At 38.8% G+C, this 23,539-nt stretch overlaps 1 protein-coding gene across 5 annotated transcripts; it reads left to right on the top strand.

Moving 5' to 3' along the window:
• Nucleotides 1-717: 717 nt before the first annotated feature.
• On the top strand, nt 718-15,334 carry LOC128502097 (putative methyltransferase DDB_G0268948). Of its 5 annotated transcripts, none has more exons than XM_053471807.1 (8): nt 718-807; nt 5,608-5,741; nt 7,338-7,498; nt 12,238-12,340; nt 12,702-12,812; nt 13,317-13,417; nt 13,515-13,652; nt 15,125-15,334. In XM_053471807.1, the coding sequence occupies exons 2-8, from the start codon at nt 5,631-5,633 to the stop codon at nt 15,213-15,215; spliced, it is 816 nt and encodes a 271-aa protein (XP_053327782.1). In that variant the 5' UTR covers nt 718-807; nt 5,608-5,630; the 3' UTR covers nt 15,216-15,334. The 5 variants fall into 5 exon arrangements, with proteins under 5 accessions (XP_053327782.1, XP_053327784.1, XP_053327783.1 ...); XM_053471809.1 differs by having other exon boundaries at nt 797-807; nt 5,605-5,741; XM_053471808.1 differs by lacking the exon at nt 718-807 and adding an exon at nt 1,172-1,190.
• The last annotated feature ends 8,205 nt before the right edge of the window (nt 15,335-23,539 follow it).

The following is a 23,539-nucleotide window of genomic DNA, read 5'->3' as shown; positions in this document are numbered from 1 at the left end:
CACTTTACCTAATTTTGTGAGGATTCAGAGGGGAAAATATATAAACAAATTAGTTTTTTTTTCTAATTTTCGCTAGTTTTATTACATTTCTCATCCTAAATTTTGAGCTAATTATCGAACTAAGGTATCAAAAGAAAGCCCCCTCTCTCCTTGAAAAAACAATATATAGTTTACATGGGTACACTATTCTCAGGAAAGAGGAATCATCGCTGAACCGACATACCGGAAAAAATGGCAAAATTGTTCCGGGATTTGAGGTACCAAAAACCCCTGGGACTGAAGGGGTTAAAACATAAAGTAGTGTCCTGTGTATGGGAAAGATCTGTGCCTCCAAAACATAAAAACCTTATGGGGTACGTCTGTACTGCCGAATAATAATAACCTTGGCCATGAAAGGGTTAAAATTAGCCTTAGCTTATTCTTTGTAACCAATTTACAAGCTACATGTGGCTAAACGCGGCACAGACAGCATAACGAGAAAAACAAACTCTTGGGTAGCGGTAACATTTCCAATATTTTTCTCTCAAGACACCTCCCACGTCTGGCCTTTTAGTTCCTCGATATTATCACTGCCGGAACATACCAATCGTACCAACGTCCGTAAAGGGAGTTTGTAACATTAGAAATAGCATTGCTCCTTTATACTTTGTAAGTTAATTTGAACGTTTTTTTTAACTGCACAATATTTCTTTTCTATGCTATACTGCGCAGCTTGGTTGTTGTTAGTGTGACGCCCCTCCTTTCGCTGTTTTGGTCTAGTCCGTATGTACAGTCTTCCTGGTTTGTGCACTGAGCTGTATACGTACGGTATGTATATGCATAGGCGGTGTTTGCATTCTAGATTGCTACAGCTAATCTGGTTATTGTTAGTCTGAATTCTAATGTATAAGCGTCACATTAAAACGTTCATCTTTGTAGATTTTGCAGTATGAAAATACTCCCGGTTTTAAATATTTGTTTAGATCATTCATGATTTACAGGTTTAGTAAACAAAAAGATTTTTAATCCTGGCATGTAAACGGGAAGTTTAAATGTAACAGAATGAAATGCAAAATTGGGACAAATGAATTCCTTCTATTACGTTTCATGCCGTGAAGTCCAAAGTTCATTCTGTACATGACTAATTCTCAGACAATGTAGTGTGTGTCTCACTTGTGAAGCAGTCGTGGTACTGAATTGATAAAGTCCAGGTGAGTTCCAGCCTTAATCTACTAAAGGAATTGTCAAAAAGGTATTTTAGCTTCCCAAGTTATTTGATGGTTAACTAGATAGTAAAAGCTGTGCCAAGAAATTGTTTCTTGAAGTCAAATGGTTAATGCTTTAAATGCTAGAACAGGTGAATGTAATTTATTTTGATATAAAAAGCGTGTGGTTTGGTGTGGAAGAACTTGACTAGCCCGCCCTGACCTGAATCCCATCAGAAACCGTTTGGATGAACTGGAATGAAGATAGTTAGCCAGGCCTTTTTGTAGAACATCAGTGCTTAACCTCACAAACTTTCTACTGGATTAAGTATTTCAAATGCAATGTCATAAAAGTCCCTGTTGGTGTGATGGTCAGGTGTCCCAATACTTTTGTCCATATAGTATGTGTGTATGTGTGTGTATATATATAAATATATCAAAGCTCATCGACTATTTTAATTACAATAAAAATATATTTATAGATTTATTTTTACTCTTATGTTTACTTGATTGACGAAAGGAGCGTTTTTAGTGTCCAAATGTTTTTCCAGCATACCAGCCAACTAATCTTGTAATCGATGAGCTAGCTGCCTGCTGTCCTTTTTAGTTTTTTTGTTTTTTTTAATGGCCCTTTGTTACCATGGTAGCAGGCAGCAATTTGGCTGCCTGCACCATGGAGCACCCGCTACCTCAAGGCTGCAATAGGATTTTTTAAAAAACGTTAGCAGTTGGAGAATTATAGTTGGACTTGTAGGAAGGGCTTGGTTGATCTTCTGTAATGAAATGAGATGAAACTGTAACTCTGCTGGAAACTCTAACTTTAGTTAAAGATGCGGTCTAGAAAGCATAGGCACCGTAGCTGTTAATTAACTATGTACTATGCATGGAGTGATTCATTAATATCTATTAATAGCTATTTGCGTTGCTCAGCAGTGGTCATGCGCTCATGCGCAGGATCCTCTCTGTTAGCCATGAGTTGCATTGGCTTAAACAATAGTTCTAATGTGTGCTTGGAAAAAACACTCCCATTGATTTCCTGCCAGAACTTTAGTGAAACGTTTGCAGGGTGGAGTTATGTTGTTACTGTGGAGCTGGAACGTTATTTCTGTTTTGGCTTTTTATAGGAAAAGTAATGAATATTAAAGTACTTGCTGTTCCTTTAATGAACCGCAATGTACAGTATTTGCCAGGACCATATTTTGCTTGCCTGTTACATCCTAGCTGATTAAATAAGGAGCTATTAAATAGACTTGTGCATTCAGATTGGTACAAATGGCATTTTCAACAAATATTTGTAAAAATCTCCAATAGGGGGTGCCCCTGACGAAACAATTCAGAACGAATGGCAAAATCTTTGAAATTTTGTCGAGATTTGTTAATTTTGGTGCCACTACAGCCCATGTTGGTGCTCTTTGATGAAGTAAAGTGGAAAGAGACTGTGTATTAGAGCTCACATATAAATGATAGGTAGACATAGCCAAAAAATCAGGGCTATGGTCTCATTTAAGGTTATGGCTGTGATTTTGGGTCCAACAACCTGTGGTATTTTTATGTTTATTTTTTCACTTTAGAATCAGTATTAACAAAGAGGCACAAGCATAGTAATACAATGGTGCTGTTGACATTTCAACTTCAGTCTGATGGAAGTTGTGAAATATTAACAGTGTTAAAGGTGAGATTTTTTATCACTACCAAGGACTCACAGACATGTCATTTTCTGGTGCTTTGGTGGGATCAAAAGTGAAGATTGCTGTTGAATGGTTAAGCACAGAATAAAACAACTAGCAGTGCCACCACAACCTCCACTGTTGCCACCACTACCGCCAACACTGCCTACCTGTGCCACCTCTGCCCCCCAATCAGCCTACCTGTGCCATTTATGCCCCTAAACATTAACTTACTCACTACTAACTTACTAACTTCATTCACCCATTCACTCTCCTGAACCCCCTACCTCTCTTTCAGATTTCACTGGTCCAGGGGCCGGCCGAGCATTACTGGGGGGCCGTGCAGATGTCTATGCGGCAAACTTGGGCCTGCAGCTTACTGTATGAGGAAACTCTTCTTGTTCTTCCTGCGCGGGGAAAAGTGTTTCCTCATACAGTGCGAGGGTGCCACAGCAGTAGCTGCTCCCCTTTAGGTACGCTACTGCGACTCCAAAATTGACATCTTGAAGGTTGCAAAGGTTTGATGATACGCTATATGCACAAAAGTATTGGGACACCTGACTATTACACCAACAGGGAATTTTATGACATTGCATTCTAAATACATACACATTAGAATCTACTTGCCCCCCCCTTTGCAGCTACAGTGGGGCAAAAAAGTATTTAGTCAGCCACCAATTGTACAAGTTACAAAGATGAGAGAGGCCTGTAATTTTCACTATAGGTACTCTTCAAGTATGAGAGACAGAATGAGACAACAAAGTCCATAAATCACATTGTCTGATTTTTAAAGAATTTATTTGCAAATTATGGTGGAAAATAAGTATTTGGTCAATAACAAAAGTTCATATCAATACTTTGTTATATACCCTTTGTTGGCAATGACAGAGGTCAAACGTTTTCTGTAAGTCTTCACAAGGTTTTCATAGACTGTTGCTGGTATTTTGGACCATTCCTCCATGCAGATCTCCTCTAGAGCTGTGATGTTTTGGGGCTGTCGCTGGGCAACACGGACTTTCAACTCCCTCAAAAGGTTTTCTAAGGGGTTGAGATCTGGAGACTGGCTAGGCCACTCCAGGACCTTGAAATGCTTCTTACGAAGCCACTCCTTCTTTGCCCGGGCGGTGTGTTTGGGATCATTGTCATGCTGAAAGACCCAGCCACGTTTCATCTTCAATGCCCTTGCTGATGGAAGGAGGTTTTCACTCAAAATCTCACGATACATGACCCCATTCATTCTTTCCTTTACACGGATCAGTCGTCCTGGTCCCTATGCAGAAAAACAGCCCCAAAGCATGATGTTTCCACCCCCATGCTTCACCGTAGGTATGGTGTTCTTTGGATGCAACTCAGCATTCTTTCTCCTCCAAACACGACGAGTTGAGTTTCTACCAAAAAGTTCTACCTTGGTTTCATCTGACCATATGACGTTCGCCCCAATCCTCTTCTGGATCATCCAAATGCTCTCTAGCAAACTTCAGACGGGCCCGGACATGTACTGGCTTAAGCAGGGGGACACGTCTGGCACTGCATGATTTGAGTCCCTGGCGGTGTAGTGTGTTACTGATGGTAGCCTTTGTTACTTTGGTCCCAGCTCTCTGCAGGTCATTCACTAGGTCCCCCGTGTGGTTCTGGGATTTTTGCTTACCGTTCTTGTGATCATTTTGACACCACGGGGTGAGATCTTGCGTGGAGCCCCAGATTGAGGGAGATTATCAGTGGTCCTCTATGTCTTCCATTTTCGAATAATTGCTCCCACAGTTAATTTCTTCACACCTAGCTGCTTGCCTATTGCAGATTCAGTCTTCCCAGCCTGGTGCAGGTCTAAAATTTTGTTTCTGGTGTCCTTCGACAGCTCTTTGGTCTTGGCCATAGTGGGGTTTGGAGTGTGACTGTTTGAGGTTGTGGACAGGTGTCTTTTATACTGATAACAAGTTCAAACAGGTGCCATTAATACAGGTAACGAGTGGAGGACAGAGGAGACTCTTAAAGAAGATGTTACAGGTCTGTGAGAGCCAGATATCTTGCTTGTTTGTAGGTGACCAAATACTTATTTTACCAAGGAATTTACCAATGAATTCATTAGATATCCTACAATGTGATTTCCTGTATTCTTTCCCCCCATTCTGTCTCTCATAGTTGAAGTGAACCTATGGTGAAAATTACAGGCCTCTCTCATCTTTTAAGTGGGAGAACTTGCACAATTGGTGGCTGACTAAATACTTTTTAGCCCCACTGTATAACAGCTTCCTCTCTTTTTCACTAGATTTTGGAGTGTTTCTGTGGACCTTTTTTCCCATTCATCCATTAGAGCATTTTGAGGTCAGGCACTGATGTTGGACAAGACCCTTTTCCAGCATGACTGTGCCCTAGTGCACAAGGCATGGTCTATAAAGACATGGTTGGGACAGAGCCCTGACCCCAACCCCATCAAACACCTTTGGGGTAAGCTGGAATGGAAATTTTAGAGCTAGACCTTCTCGTTCAACATCAGCGCCTGAACTCACAAATGCTCTACTGGATGAAGTATTTAGAATGCAATGTCATAAAAGTCCCAGGTAATTGTAATGTTCAGGTGTCCCATACTTTTCTCTATATAGTGTATGCAATGCTGTTGATCCAGGCCCATGTCAGAAATGTACCATTAAATATTGTGCACCAAAACTATTAATGGTAAATGTTGGACATGGACCTGGTTACTGTACTGATACTGTGTCATTTAATCCAAATAACTATATGTGGGTTTTTTGTTCCAGGTTGGGACTGTTTGGTATAAACAATGTCTTCTCGATTGTTTGAGGGCAAATCTCATGCATCTGTCTATCAAAAATACAGATTCTCTGCTCCACAAGAAGTCCAGGACATTATTTTTAACTACATGGGTGAAAGGGTAAGGAATATTCCAGTTCCTCATAGCTTCTTTTAAATAAAGCTCAGGCCACGATGGCTTACTGTACCAAAACTTCAATGTACTGCTCTTTTCTTACAGACGTTAATGTGTTGCGCTAAAAATTAAAAAACAAAAAGCTAAACATTAAATTCACGATGTAACTTTTGTAACTATTCTTGGTTTAGAAGAATATAGGGTTTGGAAAGTCCAAATGCCTGTGTTTGTGTTAAATAGGATACAGACATGTGAAAGGATGCAACTGAATGCCATCTTCATCTTTTATTCAGTCTCTGCATTCACTTAACCAACTAGGAAAAAGATACATAGTTAACTCTTCCAAGACAACGGTGATAAAGATTACTGCCAATGGTCCCTTAACATTATGAAGCACTTTGAAGCACTTTTATGCAGTTGATTCATGTTACAAGCCACAAACAAACCTAATTTGCCTATCTTATACAGTACAAAAAACCTATTTGGTAATGAAACACATGGCGGGAAACTAGATGCAACATCAGATAAAAACTGTGTGACCAAGATCCTAGTTATAAAAAAGATTTACTTTAGCTACTTTCAGTAAGAAGCGCTAGACAACATTTTAAAGGTCAAGAATGTAGGTCAATCCTAAAGACATGGTGAATGATGTACATTTCAAGAGTGTATATTGGTCATTTTTGCTGTAACAAAACGTATATAGAAAATTCCAATAATGTGATATAAACAACATGTAGATATTAATGCAATAATGTGGAATACATACAGTCACATGAAAAAGAAAGTACTCCCTCTTTGAATTATATGGTTTTGCGTATCAGGACCTAATAACAATACTCTTTAGCAGGTCTAAAAATTAGGTAAATACAACCTCAGTTGAACCACAACACATGACATATTACAAAGTGTCATGATTTATTAAACAGTTGCCAATTCTCCCAGTAGTGGCCGTCGCAGCAAATTCACCCAAAGGACAGGCCGTGTAATGCTCAGAGAACTTACATCTCAGACTCTACAGGCCTCAGTTAGCATGTTAGATGTTAAATTTTATCACAGTACAGGAAATATTCCAGGTGTTGCAATGGCCCAGACAAAGTCCAGACCTCAACCCGATTGAAATGCTTTGGTGGGACCTTAAGAGAGCACAATGATGTGAAAAGATTAGTTCACGTCATTGCTGCTAAAAGTGGTTCTACACGTTTCCACTAATGGCTTCTCCATTTTGGCTTTATTTGTTTTTGAATGCAATATGTCATGTGTTGTTTATCTGAGGTTGTATTTACTTGTTTTTGAGACCTGTAAAGGAATTGATGATTGCTTTTATGTCCTGATATGTAAAACCATAGAATTCAAAGAGGGTGTGCTTTTTCACATGAGTGTATATTGTTGAGTACTCTGTTGAGTAATCTCTTTACTTACATATGTGAAAGGTCAATTGAATTGCAGTGCACATTATTCATGTTAGTTGTTGATGCATATTATTTTAATAAATGTGTATTCTTATTTTAATACAACCCTAGAACTTAACTTTCTGTCTTAGAATATGGGACAGGAGATATATTATTCCTGAATATGCTGTGTCCTTTCTCCTTCTTTACCTAGCTGACAAAGCCATATGGATTAGCGGTAGATGTCGGTTGTGGAACAGGACAGAGTACACGAATTCTTGTCCCTTACTTCCAAAAGATTGTGGGAACTGATATCAGCCAAGCTCAGATAGAAGAAGCCAGGAATGCCGATCATTTTCCAAATGTGACTTACAGGTTAGCCACATTCAGTAATCGCATAGTAATTTTGGGAATAAAACAACAAAGCATTCATTTTATAACACTGGTAAGCCTCACAAGTGTTTAACTAAATATTAGTTAATATAGTAATGCAATGAATGTAACAGTCTTATCAGACATGTTGACTCCTGCCTCTAGGCAAAGATGCATTAGGAATGCATTGACATGTTCGCAAAAACACTACAGTTCTGCCTGACTGAAGTCAGGAATTGGACTCTGGGCAAATCAATAAACAACGTTTCAAAATTAAACACTGCTCATTTTTGTGGCGATTTTTTTCTTTCCTTTTTTTAGCAACTGGTGAGCAATCTGATTGCTTCACTAGTTCCTAAAAAAAATAAACCCGGGCATTACTGTACATATTTTTTGTTTTATATTACATGATGTGAAGCTTCATGGTCACTGCACTGTATTTATGACCTCCCATACCCTTGGCCCAGACAATTATGGGTCAGGGACAGATTATTTTGGGGTTTTTTTTAGCATTCACCACAAACAAAGGGAAAGGAACATTCTAGAACATTTTTGAAGACACAGTCAATGCTTAACTTTTAATATACATAATTAAAAATACACTGATTACAAATTAGACCTGTCACCATGGTAACTTATGGGATGGGATACTTATCTTGTACTATAGTATTATAAGGGGAAGAGAAAAGAAGGGAAAGAAAACCTTGACAAAGTAAACAAACACATGTAATTATATAAAAACAATGACTGATTTTTGTCTTGGCTATAAGTGAATTGATTGTGTTGTGTGAAAATAAAATACTTGATTGTGTAGTATGATGCTTGAAATATGTTGTGTGAATGCTATACAGAAATCATCAATCCAAACGTGCAAGATAATGGAAAAAAAATGTACATGACTGAATAACTATTGGTACACCCAATGTACACTAAAGTAGTGCTGCTGAATTGGTGATGCTATAGTCTGCTTACACACACAACACGCAGATTTTATTAGTCTATATATTTAACCTGTCCCTTCCAATGTTATATTGATTGGATACATAGCTTAATGTATAACTTAGTTTAACCAAACGTTCTTATTTCAAAGATGAAATCATCTGCTCCATCTGTTCTATAGATGCTGACTGTGCCATGATAATACCACTTAAAAAGGGTTTATTCACTAAAGCAGGAGTTTGCAAAAGAGTTGTGACAGTTCAGCTCACTGAAAGTACTATGTACTGTGAAGGACCAACTCTGTCTAGCTTCTCTATCAACAGTAGCTTTTTTGGCTCTGCATAATATATGATCAACTTTTGAGAATTTATGGGGCGTTTATGGGGCAAGCGCCCCCATTGAAATAAATGGGAAGATTTTACACATGGTCACTGGGGTCTACAAAGCATTCAGCGGAGCCATGACTGGAGTTGACAGGAGGTGAGTTTATCATGTACAAGCGCAAACGCATTTGGGGGATTCTGCAGAAATGCCACATGGGTTTGCAAAACAGACCACACACAAATTTAAAGGGTCCACTCACCTATCATATAAGTTAAGGACTGAAGTGTTTTTATCACTTTTTCTATGTTTTATTGAACTCTAACCTCCCCTCTAATTTAACTATTTGCACAAATTAAATACTGGTTTTTCGGGCAAGTAATGTTTTCTTTTGATACACATGCATATAAAATATAAATACATTTACATATAGTACAAAAATTTGGGAAATTCACATTGTTCACAGTTTCACCTATAATAAGTATACACTTGTGAAAATGGAACAAAATGAAGTACTATACTCAGGTTTTTGTCCTTATTTTGGAAACAACTCATGAGTTTGACTTTAATCTAACTTGGTGTTGTGCATGGCTCAGCATACCAGATTCATCCACCAGATATTGTGGACCGAAAAAACAAGGATGGAGAGATGTTTTTAGTTGGTAGCAGGATCTAGTCCACAGTGACTTGCAGCGCGCCAACTGGTAACCAGGGCTTTAACCATGTCAAATTCTTACAATTGATTTGCTCACTGTATTAATGTGTGTATGTAAAATCAGGAACACGTTCAGCAACCATACTGACTCATAATTAATAATTTTCAAATATGTTATCTGTAACTAGACAACATAATTCATGGTGATCTAGTTAAAGTTGCTGACACATATACATTTACATATGGCTTAAGACAGAAGCTAAGTATTTTATAATGTCTCTATCTAATGCATTTACAGAATGTTAAAGTTGGAATTAAGGCTGCAACAACTAATCGATAATAATCAATAATGAAAATCATTGCCAACTGATTTCATTATCGATTAGTTTAATCGATTTTATCGATTATAAAATGAGGGTTTTTTTCAGAGCAAATGCTCTGAAAAATACACCTCGTTTTTATAATCCGGTTCATTCAGTGTAACTCATAGCAGTTACTACTAACCAGTCCCTCCCTGCAGTCACGCTGATGATTGGCCCCGCTCCTTTCTGATTCCTAGTCCCTCCCTGCAGTCACACTGATGATTGGCCCAGCCCCTTTCTGATTACCAGTCCCTCCCTGCAGTCACACTTTCAATTGTCCCGCCCCTTTCCTTATAGCAACTCATCTAACAGTAAGTATAAAATTAATATTTGGCTGCTGAAAGTTAGGGGAGGTGGGGGTTAATTGAGGGGCAGTTATAGTTAATGGGGTCTTTAGGGTTATTTTAGGGGCAGTTATGGTTATTGGGGTCTTTAGGGTTAATTTAATGCTGAGGACTGAGGGTTAATTTAATACGGTTAACGTAAAATGCAGTTAGAGGTAAAGGGGGGGGCAAACTAAGGGGAATCTAAATCCTGGGGCAGTGAAGATTAATCCTGTATTTATTTATAAAAGTATTGTGTCAGTGTGCTGTATACGAGTGTGTGAACGAGTCTGTGACTCTATGAAGGCACTACGGCATATCTGGGGGGTATAAGGCATATCTGGGGGATATAAGGCATATCTGGGGGGTATAAGGCGTATATATTTTTATCAAAGTTTTTTTTTTTTTTACTCTGCTGTTTGTTTTTAACATCCGTTTTGTTTATTAAATTATTTTTTTTTTATTTGATTAATCGAAAAAATATAATCGGCCAACTAATCGATTATGAAAATAATCATTAGTTGCAGCCCTAGTTGGAAGTTAGCCTGTGAATTAAAAGGATCAGTCTATTTTCTAATTTCATACTCTCATTAATAAAAGTATGAATTATTGTTTTAGTATTGATTGAAATGCAGAGAACAACCTACAAGAGAATACGTTTTTACAGTGCGCAAAACACAAGTTACTACTTTGTATAGCTATGCTTATTTCCAGTGGTCAGATTCAGCTAATTAGTCAAAAAGGGTAGTGGGAGCACAACGACTTATGTACAAAAAAAATCATATATCATATAGATGTCCACGTATATACCCTTGGGCATCTACAAAAAGTAATGACGTGTGCAATCTCACAGTTATATCTTCTTTTACAGTAAGTTGTAACTAGAAACTTAAGTCATTTAGAGTGCCAGAAGTGTGGATGCAATTTTGTGATCAGCTGCAGTGGGGATTAAATTGAAAAGAGGGAGGAACAGAGAAAAAAAACAATAAAACTATTTTAGTTTTAGTAAATAGTAAAAGAATAAACAGACCCCAGTGAGGCTATCATGACACGATAAAGGGTACTGTCGGGTTACAAGAACGATCTCTGAGATCCATAAAGACCTTACAGGATCTCCATGGAACGTTTATTGAAGAAAAAGCTTTAGTTGCTAAGGTGCGATAACCCCTAGTAATGAAGGGTTAAGGTATAGTAAAACTATACCTTAACTAAACTAAATGAAATGCTAGAAAATAACATTAAACCTTAGCGTGCCAGCTAAGAGGGCCTAAGATGACAACTACATACCAAGCAGTACTGTATCAATGTCGCAGCAAGGCACTGCTCTCGCTAGTTTTGTTTTTTTTTTTTGCGTTAAAATCTCTTTATATGTATTAGTAATATAACAGTCTAAAGCAAATTGCAAATTGTTTTGTACAAGCTCAAAAATTTCACATCTTAAACAACCAAAAAATAGCTAGAGAAGAAACAGTGAATATGGAAAAGACTTTTATTTTTGCAACATAGTCTCTATTTGTGATTTAAAAGAGAAATTTGAAGATGAAAGAAAATTGTCACAGCAATGTTTTGACATTTAAGGAACATTTAACATTAGTTTATTCATTAACTATGTAGTCCTGATAAATATTGAATATGCATAAATGTGATGCCAATGCACACATGTTCTTTCAACAGTGCTGTATTGACTTTGTAAGAGTGTTTAAGGTCAAGCTATCCAATATGGCTATAGAGGGAACATAAAATATACAAAAGTCTGCTACACATGTTCATCTAATTATGTTTGTCGTTAATCTACAGAGCTGGTATCTTTCCTTTGTAGGCCAAAAAAATACTGTGGTTTGAATTTGAAGTCAGGCATCTGCAAAATGATTCTTATTACCTGTTATTATAGTACATGTATCTGTTGTATTCACTCTCTGAACTCCTCGGGGAAGAGAAATTCATTAAAAAGTATTTTGCAGTTAAAAAGTTAAACCAAGTGTGTGGGTGACATGATTCCACAATGTTTAGTTTTCTCTCACTGCTAGAGATGCACAGGATGGCTAAATCTTTTTTTTTTCTAAGAGAAGAATGTGGAAGAATAAGAGAACCTTCAGAAACTGATGCTTTAAACCTTAATAATATGTTATGTGTTTTGTGTAGTGTGAGTCCAGCTGAGGAGTTGCCAGTAGATGACGCATCTGTTGATTTGATAACTGCATGTGCTGCTGTCCACTGGTTCGATACTGAGAAGTTTCTCAAGGAGGTAACAATCAACCTTTCTGCAAGTGTCTTGGGACCCTTGTCGTTTAAGCAAAATAAAAAAAACTTGAATTACTGCAGTAGTTGCTTGCACCAGTAAAGTTCCATCATAGTTCTGGTGGAAATACAAGCCTCCATTGCAAAAATACTGATAGTGTTATCTCCTATTAAAAGTTGGAAAGTAATTAAATTAATGTCTGCTCAACCACAAATCAGGCCATAGTAATATTGCTGTAATATTATGATGCACCATTTACACAGGTTAACCAATTTATGATTTTTTTAAAGAGTGATATGCTTAATATAAGTGATTTCTAATATATTAGTAAGTTATGTACACAATCATGTCTGATATTATATTCTAGGTTGACAGAATTTTGAAACCACGTGGTTGTCTTGCTTTTTATACCTACCTTCCTGATATGGAACTTCACTACAAAGACCGGTCAGAGCAGTTGACAAAGGTTGTTCGTGAGGTCAGTTGCATATTTGTTTAACTTCAATATACTATGCTGATATTTTTTGTGTGTAATATGCAGGAAATGTGAAATGTGAAAAAAGGTTGAAGAGGTTTTGACAAGACCTAATGGTGCATTATCTCCAAGTTGTACCTAAGCTATAAAACTGAGCATTTTATATAGGAATCACATCTAAATAAACAAGTCTCACATATCTCCTCTTTTATTATTCTTTACACAGCTTATTTGTATTGTGCACTTAAGGTGAGACATATGATTTTGTCTTCTAATATTATATAATCACACGAGGCCACCCTCACTTAAGTGAAATAAGTGTTAAATAATGTAAGGTATGGAGACAAATGTGTGAGCATTGACAAAAGTGTTTGGATAAAACATTACAGTAAACCACACATCCATGAGTTATATAAAATAACTCGGTGTACAAGGCTATCTTAATCATAAACTTGAAAACTACAGTAAAACAAATTCTTTCCTTTTAAAACAGTTGCCTTTTTTCAGGTGCATGATACATTGGCCCCATATGTAAGTGAGAGAGTAAATCATGTCAAATCGGGTTACAAAGACATATTTGAAGCTATACCCTACGCAGACAAACAACGGTAAATCTGTGTTTTGTTGCTATTTTTATTCTTCTGTGTTATGTGTGTGTGTTATAATGTACATTCAAACAACCCTAATTCTATGTTTACGTGGCAGGATGGAGAAAATAACTGTCAAAATACCAATGCCCTTGGCAGATTTTATTGGTCTTATTCAAACCTTCTCCATGTACCAGATATACCTTAAACTGGAACCTGAGAAAGCAAAAGATTTAATAGTCACAACCGAGAAAAGGTAAGAAAAATATTTTAAAATAGTAGTGGAAGGTAAACGTCCAAAATGAAAGTGACTCTTCATCTTATTGTATGTTCTCACCTTTGACGAAATAAATCATATTCCTGTGGACGAGTACAGCTACTTAACAATTTCTTGGTAAAAATCCATGTGTTGGTAACAGTGATGACCGTTGGGTAGTGTCTGCAGTGTCCAGTTTGGTTGTGGTATGATATCAATTCTGAATTAACCACATTCAAAGGCAGTTGAAAGGTTTTGATTTTTCTCCACTTTTGTTCCTGTTATCGTTTTGGCATTTCATAATTTTGTCAGTTTGGTGTAATTCATATATTAACATGCATAAACATATGATGGATATTTTCTTATGTGGATTTGACCAGACGGACCAGCCTTCACCCCCCATGGGCCCACACACTTACTTGCCCTAAGATACAAACACTTTAAAAAAAGACTCTCTCTACCATTTCTCCCCTGTTTCATTATCCACTCTCTGTCCATCTCTCTTCTTTCTTCCTATCTCCCCTCTTACTCATTATTATATTGGTCTATACCCCAGTAACACACACACACACTGGTACACATTTTTACACACTTTATCACATTTGCACAGGCTTACACACTAACGCCAACACACATGCACACACTAACACTTACACATAGACATCCGCGCTAACACATTTGCACATCCGTACTCACACACTTGCACGTCCACATTTATGCACACACATATGCGCTTACACACACACAAATTCTAGCTCTGCTAACATAATTGCAACATAGTTTTTAATGGTCAATTAGCCTTTTAAACATAAACTTGGATTAGCTAACACAAAGGAGTGAAGGCTGCTTATAAAGGGCCTCTATACACCTATGAATATATTTAATTATAAATCTGCCGTTTCCACCTACAATAGTCATTTACAGCATCAACTGTCTAATGTCTAAAATCCATTTGATGTTATTTATATGGACACAGTTTGCTTTTTCTCAAACGTCAGGACATTTTTAATTGATTCCAACCTTTTGAATGGTGCTGTATTCCGTTTTGTCCTGATTATAGACGTAACTTTTCCCCCTCTATATTTAATTTTTTAAATTTTGGTACAACCTTTAATTAAGGGGTTTAAAAAAAAAAAAAGGCTATTCCCCTATTTTCTCTACCGACCACTTCCGAGTCCCCATCTCCTTTTCTGCAGCAATGCTTCTTCTCTTTTCTCTTCTTTTTCTGTCTTCTTTCTTAATCCACTTCTCCCCGGTATCGGCTCCATTAACCAGACATCCCAGAGCACTTCCTCAGAAAGTACTCAAAGAGGCCAGAATATTGCAGACGGATTTGCTGAGATTTGTTTTTAAGATAACAAATGTATCATTTGCCCACCAGTATTGCCAAGGATGTCTCAAGTGTTTGGTCAACAAGTGTTGCATTCTTTGTTTGTCGGGATAGATCACTATTAACTTTACTCTCATTTCAGGTTACTCGAAATCATGGGAGTGTCGTCCACTGAGACTAAAATTGATGCATTGATGACTAATGTTTGTTTATTGGCTTCTAAGCCAGTGTAATGACACAAGTTTCAGGAAATCAGAAATGGTGCTTTGCCTGCAAAACTAATTTACGTATTAAACTGCACCAGAAAAATGTATTTCAAAAAGTGTTTATCAATACAAGAATGATAAAGCAAGCTATCTGTGTCTGTTTTTATTTTATTTAAAAAAGCATTGATTTTGTAACAAAGTGAAATCAATGACAAGAAACATGCAACCTCTCCCTTTGGTGTTTAAACTTCAGTTGAGTGCCAAATTTAGCCAACAATGCTCTAATATTTGGAACATCGTTTTCATATTGTTAAAAGCCTAATACACTGACATTTCTAAAATCGATTTTTACCACTTGCCGGGACTTTGTAAGCCGGTGTAATTATTATTCACAATTTCTGTTGCTTGTTTAATTGCATTGGAATAACAATCATCAAAAGATCAATGAAGTACTAACAAAAATACACATTGAGATATTTAGAGTTGTATTTCTTCTATAGAACACAGTTATTGCCCTTGTTCAAATTCAAGTGAGATAAAGAATGAAGACATTTTATCTACCGTATTTTCTCTGTCATAAGACATCTTATATTCGAGGTCTGATTATAAGACTAAGATCCAGATCCTTGCGGTGCTGCAGGGGATTTGGATCCTTCTCTTTGGTACCCGGTGGATGTCTGCACGCTTCTGCCGGGGGTTCTATGGGGGCGCGCTGGTGTGACATGAACTTCCGAAGGGGCTTCTATGGCGGAGCACCGGAAGGTCCAGATAGCTCCGGAGGTTATCTATGCGCATCGCGGAGACATTCACCGGCTGCCAGAAAGGAGGCTCCAGATCCCTGCAGCGCTGCAGAAGACCTGGATCCTCTTTGTCAGCCGGGGAACATCTGTACGATGCACGCAGACAACCTCTGCTGCTACTGGACACGTCATAGAAGCTCTGGCGGAAGTCCCGGATAGCAGTGGAGGTTGTCTGTGCGCATCGCGCAGACATTCACCGGCTGCCAAAAAGGAGGCTCCAGATCCCTGCAGCACTGTTTGTTGTTATTGATCTTTAGCTGGCATGACTGCTTTTCTGCCTAGTGATTCTGTTCCTGCATTGCCTACCTGTGCACCTTAGTTTTCTGGCTACCTGCACTGTGTACCAACCTCTGGCTTGTATGACTACCCATATAGTGTACCAAACCCAGTTGTGTCTGGCCAACCATTTTGCAGATAACCTACACTGGATCTGTACATTACCTTCTACACTCAGTCCCAAACTTTACCTGCCAACACCTGAGCCTCCTCACTGTTGAGATCATCTAAGTCCCTGTCCTCTTAGCTTGAGGCCCCACTCCTTGCTAGGTGGCTCAGGGCTGAAAAACTTCTGCAGTGAGTGTTCATTTGGTATGGCATACATGACACTTGGGACTTAGTGGGATACACCCAAAGTTATTAAAAGAGCTCTAGAGTGTTCTGGCAAAACCATTAGCAGACTTATTTAACTAGTCCCTGTTGACAGGAATAGTTCCATAAGATAGGAAAATCCACAAAGGGTAAGCAGAAATATTAAATGAACTACAATGAAGTAATATTAATCTCTATTCCATATCACAATTTTTTAAATGACAAGAGCCAGACACGCTTTACACGTTACTAACAAGTTGCTTAATCATAAGCTTACTTGTCTGATCCACTAGACACATTTAGGGGTGGCAAGGGGAGCATTTGTCACCGTAGATTATTCCTTGCCCCCTTTTTGCCCCTCCACAGAATTTGGAAGCCCTCTCAGCTGCAGGACCAAATTGCAGTGCCATCTAAACGTATGGCCACAGTGGGCAGTTGCCTAAATGCCCCTCGTTCGGGCCCCTTGGTGAATCGCATTGCTGCCAGCAATATAATTCCCTATAAAGCACATTAAAAACAGTAGTGTGAGGGGGCGTGGCCTAACCGCAGAGCTTGATGGTGGCTTGAGTGAGGAGCTCTACCTTCTCTTTGTGGAGTTTAAGTGATTGTTGTGGGACGCTTTGGAGGAACCGGTCAACATCTTCCTTGGTTTTGTGAGTGATGCCCTTGGGCAGACCACTGCTGTTTTTATGTATTGGTTTTCTCTTTTGTGAGTAAGATGAGATATATATTTATGGAGTTTCTGGCACTGATATAGTTCTGCATATGGGATCTTACAATGGGTTTCTTTATTTTTTGGCAGATTTCTCCAGCTTTGGGATATATACACCTTGTGGGAAGTTTTGGTATTTGATAATTTTTCCATTCTATATTTCAGCACGACACATTTATACACACATTTTTTTTATATTTATTTTATATATGGAGATTTTGACACTGATATGGCTCTGCATATGGGACTCTACAATGTGTTTCTTTACTATATTGGACATTGTCATATATACTTATCTTGTATGTTGCTTTAATATATTCGATGATCTGTCTCTTAGCATGACACATGTATACACATCATGGGTTTTTTGTTTTTGTTGGTACCACTCACTTTATCTGTTCTTTTGGGTTGATTATATGCTTTCAGATTGCTGACATGCAGCCTGCATTCTGCGGGTTTCGTTGCCCCACCCATCATTAGGGTAGACCGTCACGGTCTTTGTTTTGTGTTTTGCTTACCTGACGGTTTATGCTACTTTTGGCTCTTAGACACTTTTGGGCATATAGGACACCTGAGGAGTACTGCACCCTCTTAGTAGACACTATACTTTCTATTCTAATGCCCATGCTAGCTATTCTCGAATTGATCTCATTCTGGTGGATAAATCCTCCTGGTCCCCATCAACCTATGCAGGCACTAAAAGACGATATTCACAGAATCAATCTTCAACAAACTGAATTAGCCAGAAAACGTAAGAATAATTCAATACATTAATCAATTCACTACATCCAGACACCTGTTGCCGACAGGATCTATAACCCCAAGAGCATAGCAGATCAGTTTGCTGTTTTTTATGAATCCCTTTATAATTTGAAGTCCCATCCGCTTACTCCACAACCGAGGAACTCTGTGATTCACACCTTTCTTGGGTCTCTTTCCATACCCAAGCTCTCAGATGACCACTGGGAAGCTCTAACTAAGCCTCTCACAGTTGAACAGGTGGCTTTCACTATAAATGCTCTCAAACCTCACAAAGCACCACGTCCACACGGTTTTCCTAATTCATATTATCAGATACATTTGGCTACTCATCTCTGCCACCTATTCACACATTTAATGGATACCTCTCCGCTCCTTTCTGAGATGGCGGAGGCACATGTAACTACAATACCCAATCCAGGGAAGACCCCAACTAATGAATTATAGGCCTATCTCGGTGTTAAATACATACTATTATATTATAAATACTATTATATACTATAAATACTATTACAGTGGGGCAAAAAAGTAGTCAGCCACCAATTGTGCAAGTTCTCCCACTTAAAAAGATGAGAGAGGCCTGTAATTTTCACCATAGGTACACTTCAACTATGAGAGACAGAATGAGGGGAATACAGGAAATCACATTGTAGGATTTCTAATGAATTCATTGGTAAATTCCTCAGTAAAATAAGTATTTGGTCACCTACAAACAAGCAAGATATCTGGCTCTCACAGACCTGTGACATCTTCTTTAAGAGTCTCCTCTGTCCTCCACTCGTTACCTGTATTAATGGCACCTGTTTGAACTTGTTATCAGTATAAAAGACACCTGTCCACAACCTCAAACAGTAACACTCCAAATCCCACTATGGCCAAGACCAAAGAGCTGTCGAAGGACACCAGAAACAAAATTGTAGACCTGCACCAGGTTGGGAAGACTGAATCTGCAATAGGCAAGCAGCTTGGTGTGAAGAAATCAACTGTGGGAGCAATTATTCGAAAATGGAAGACATACAGGACCACTGATAATCTCCCCCGTGGTGTCTGATCACAAGAACGGTGAGCAAAAATCCCAGAACCACACGGGGGGACCTAGTGAATGACCTGCAGAGAGCTGGGACCAAAGTAACAAAGGCTATCATCAGTGACACACTACGCCGCCAGGGACTCAAATCATGCAGTGCCAGACGTGTCTCCCTGCTTAAGCCAGTACATGTCCGGGCCCATCTGAAGTTTGCTAGAGAGCATTTGGATGATCCAAAAGAGGATTGGGCGAATGTCATATGGTCAGATGAAACCAAGGTAGAACTTAATTTTTTACCAGGATTAATTCAAAATGATCAAGTTGGCTTTACCAATGGGCGTTAGCCCTTAGACAATACACGTCAGATCACAAACATCATCCACCTGGCGACTTCTCAGCAGCGGACGTGCCTCCTCATCTCCTTAGATGAAGAGAAAGCCTTTGACTGGCTCCGTTGGGGTTTTTTAATGGACACCCTATGAGAATTACACTTCCCAGAGGCCTTCATATCGGCAATTGCGTAATGCTGGCTTTTTGTCAAGACCATTTGATATTTCTAACGGCGCAATGCAAGGATGCCCTCTCTCTCTGTTATTGTTTGCGTTAGCTATGGAACCCCTTGCGATTGCAGTACAGTCAAAGGCGGATATCAAGGGCTTTGTTTCTCACTCGTATGAAACAAAGATCACTTTATACGCAGATGATGTTCTGATATTACAGACCCTTTGACATCTTTACCAGTGTAAGAAATGAAGGGGGCCTTTAAAATGTGATATTACATTTTATGCATAATGTTTTTGGGAAGATTTGGGTTTCTGTAAGGTGAGATATCTGGTTTTACAATGTAAGGTCATTTGCACTACAAAGGGTTTGAAGCAAACAGAGGAGGGATACACCCCAGGGGTGTCTATGTGAAGATATACACATCTATGTTAAAAAGATGTATTTTAACATAGATGTATGTATCTTCACATAGACAGTCTATCTGCTCCATAACTGGGTTATACAGGAAATCTCTGGAAAGAGGGGTCAGGTGAACCACTTTCTGGGAGGTATAAGAAATTCTGGGATGACTAGTTAGAGGCTGCAATAGTCAGAAGAGTCCAAGAAAGGAGAGCTCGGTGAACAGAAGTGCTGGGTCAGCAGCAGTGCTCCCGTGTGGTGACTCAGCCTCTTACATCCACAATTTTTTCTGGATGTAAGAGACTGACCTAGGCGCCAGGACAAAATTCTCTGTCGCCATGGCGACCTGGCGCCTGGGATTTGTCAAGCCCTGCCTTATACCCCTATATGCCTCCCTACTTACCCATGCATCCCCAGACTTGTCCCCCCGTGCTCCAGACTCCCTGGTGTCAAGTGGGGGCAGCTGGTGGATGTCTGCGCACGCAGACAACCTTCGCTGCTATCAAGGACTTCCGCTGGGGCTTCTATGACTGAGAACCGGAAGGTCACAATGGAGCTCCATCATAGAAGCCCCGGCTGAAGTGTCGGCAGCAGCAGAGGTTTTCTGCGGTCATTGTGCAGATGTCCACTGGCTGCCAGAGAAGAGGATCCAGGTCTCCTGCAGCGCTGCAGGGCATTTGGATCTTAGTCTTGTAGTCAGACCTCTTTTTGAGCATTTGCTATAGTGCTATAGTGTTCCAGGAGTTAGGGTGGTCTAGGAGTTCCTAGTATCAAGCACTATTACCTAGCGGCTAATCTAGCATAAACACTGCTATTGTTCTCGGACCCTGCAAGAGTAGTGTAGGTTGATCTAAAATCTCCTCTGGTTTCCTAAGCATCTCAGACCGCCTATCACAGAGATGTTGCCTACTACGTGTCTATCACTATTTGGGACAGACATAAATCTACACTGCTCTTCCCTTCCATAATAGGGATCTTCACTCCATTTGCAGCACTAAGACCTCTGCTCTCACAAGTATCCTTGGAGGTCTGGTTGCGGAAAGGTGTCCACTCTCTCACAACTGGGGGCCGTATGAAATCCTTTGCCGAAATCAGGCAACTCCCTCCATATAATTTCTTCAAATATCTTCAAATTTGCGCAGTGCTGCAAAGATGCTTTGAAGGTTCTTCCTCGGCTAGTCACCCCCACCGATTGTTCGGTGCCTAAAGCTATCTCTCCATGGATACCCTATATGGTCGCTTATACAAAATTTGTACTTGCTTCAAGGCTCTTTCAACTCTACAGGAAGTGTTTAAGAATGCATTGCACTTCAGAGAACCAATAGCTTTTTTTTTTCAGAAACAAAATTTGTTATTTTTACTCTCTCTCAATTCACCCTGACTTCAGTGTGTCTGCTTTGTGATCACCGCTCCTCCTTATTCTCTGGTCCTTCTCCATCTCCAATTCTCCTTCTCCGCTGCTCCACTAATCCATCTTCGGTTCTCCATCTACATTGTTCTCTCATCTTTAGAGTACTTGTGCAAAAGACTGGAGCCTTCACACACCACGGGGACAACTTCTCCCCCCCATTCTTTTAATAAGGGTGTCTCACCTATCAATGAAAATGACCTAAACATAAAATTACAATATTCATTTTGTTTCTAACATTTTTAGTATAGTAAATTGCTATCTGTCTCACCGATCAATACCCATTAACATAATCTGATCATCATTTCTATCACTAACACTATTCCTATACACTAACAATACCCCAACACTACCCCTTATGCTATCTCCTAACCGTCAATTAAATCCTTTGAGACACGGCAGGGAGCGTAAGGCATGAGAGTAAGTCACTGGGGCCTAGCAGATAGCCCAAGGATGTCTTGTGGACAAGCGAGCTAGCGTAAAGGGAAATGAAGTGCACTATTATTATTATCTTTTATTTATATAACGCCAACAATTTACACAGTGCTTTCTAAGACAGACACTAGAGCTTGCAAGACTCAAGCAAAAGACTAGTGCAGGTGCTGAGGTTTTATAGGATCAGCAGGGGAGTGCTCCGCCTCCCACGGCTGCTCCTGTATCCCTGTAGGGGAGGGACAGGGCTAAGTAGCCAATAAGGAGGCAGCTTTAGGCAGAAATATACGCCCCCCTCACTGGCAGGAACGGAGTCACACCGTAGTCCCCAGTGTGCAAGTAACACTAGGCCAGGGATGTGGCCCACCATGCGAGCACTGCCATCATTGGCAGGTAAGAGACCCCGGCCCTGTGTGCAGATGGGTGGTGGGGTCTGACAGTATGATAGATGGTTTTGAATTGTTTTTCTGTGTTGCTAAGTTCAGTTAATTTCTTGCTAGCTGTTCTTGTTTTTAATTTTGCTTATTGAAAATAGCTAAGACGGCATCTTGTGGCATCTAATTTTTATTCACAGTCAAGATATTTTGACTCACTTTGTTGGCTTTTTAAAGTTTTTTGTCACCTATAAGGTGGCAGTATCAGGATCCACCATTACATTTTTTACCATTGGAAAACCAGCTAATTTCATCTTTGTGGTTTGAAAAGTGTCCAAACTCTCCAATACAGATAATGGAGTTAGAGGAACACAAAAAGACAGTATTGTGTTATTACCAATGTTTCACTGCATGTTTAGAGAATTATGCTTAAAATTAATAATACTTATACTAATGATAATAATAATATTAATTAATAAGTTTGTTTTTACAGTGCAAACTATTTACACAGCACCTTTTTTCAGTATATACATTCATTGTGTATGACAAAGCTAGAAGTGACTTAGACAAACTGCTAAATTAGGCAAATAGGGCCTTGCTTACAACTAAATATACCTATATTCAATAAAACATATAATCAAGAGATATAATTTTAAGATCATATTTATTTGAACCAATTTCATGCATTTTATAACATAAAATATTATGAATATATGACATATCACTTTGTTAGCTACCAATGAAAAGCTGGACTTGGGTAAACGGAAACTTCCTTTTCCACGAATCACAGTTAAATTAAAGGACAAGAACATTTTCTGACCTTCCAGGGAAAACTTTTGCAAGAGACCTCTGAACTCAAAGGGTTAGACCCATGATCTTTAAAAGATTCAGCAAGATAATTTGCTTACATGTGTTTTCACTACCCTCATATAACATTCTGTTGCAAGATTTAGGTATATGGAGTTGTGTGACTTTTTGCTCTTTTGTTTTCGATTTAAACCAAGTTCAGTCAACTTTTCAGTAAATAAATGTAATCTTTTAATTGAATGTTAAGGGTCATCACACTACTTTTTGATATAAATGCTTATCTATGTGTCCTATAAGGGTTTTAAATTGAAAAAGATTGCAAGGACAAGTAAATATTAATATTTTATACTTTTTTTTTGTAATGGTCACTGCATATTTTCTTTATTCTTGGAAAGCAAGAATGATAGTGGAAGAAAGATAAAACTTGATTTACTTGAGCCTGTTATGTAACAGCTGTTACATTTAAATAATGTAAATATCCAAACATCAAAGTACTACTCTTCCTCTAACTGATTACTTGTAATGTAATTAGAAACGCAAA

Source organism: Spea bombifrons, chromosome 7 (assembly GCF_027358695.1).
Source record: "Spea bombifrons isolate aSpeBom1 chromosome 7, aSpeBom1.2.pri, whole genome shotgun sequence".
NCBI lineage: Eukaryota > Metazoa > Chordata > Amphibia > Anura > Pelobatidae > Spea > Spea bombifrons.
The sequence above is the reverse complement of the archived record's forward strand: the minus strand, read 5'-3'. Positions and strand labels throughout refer to the sequence as shown.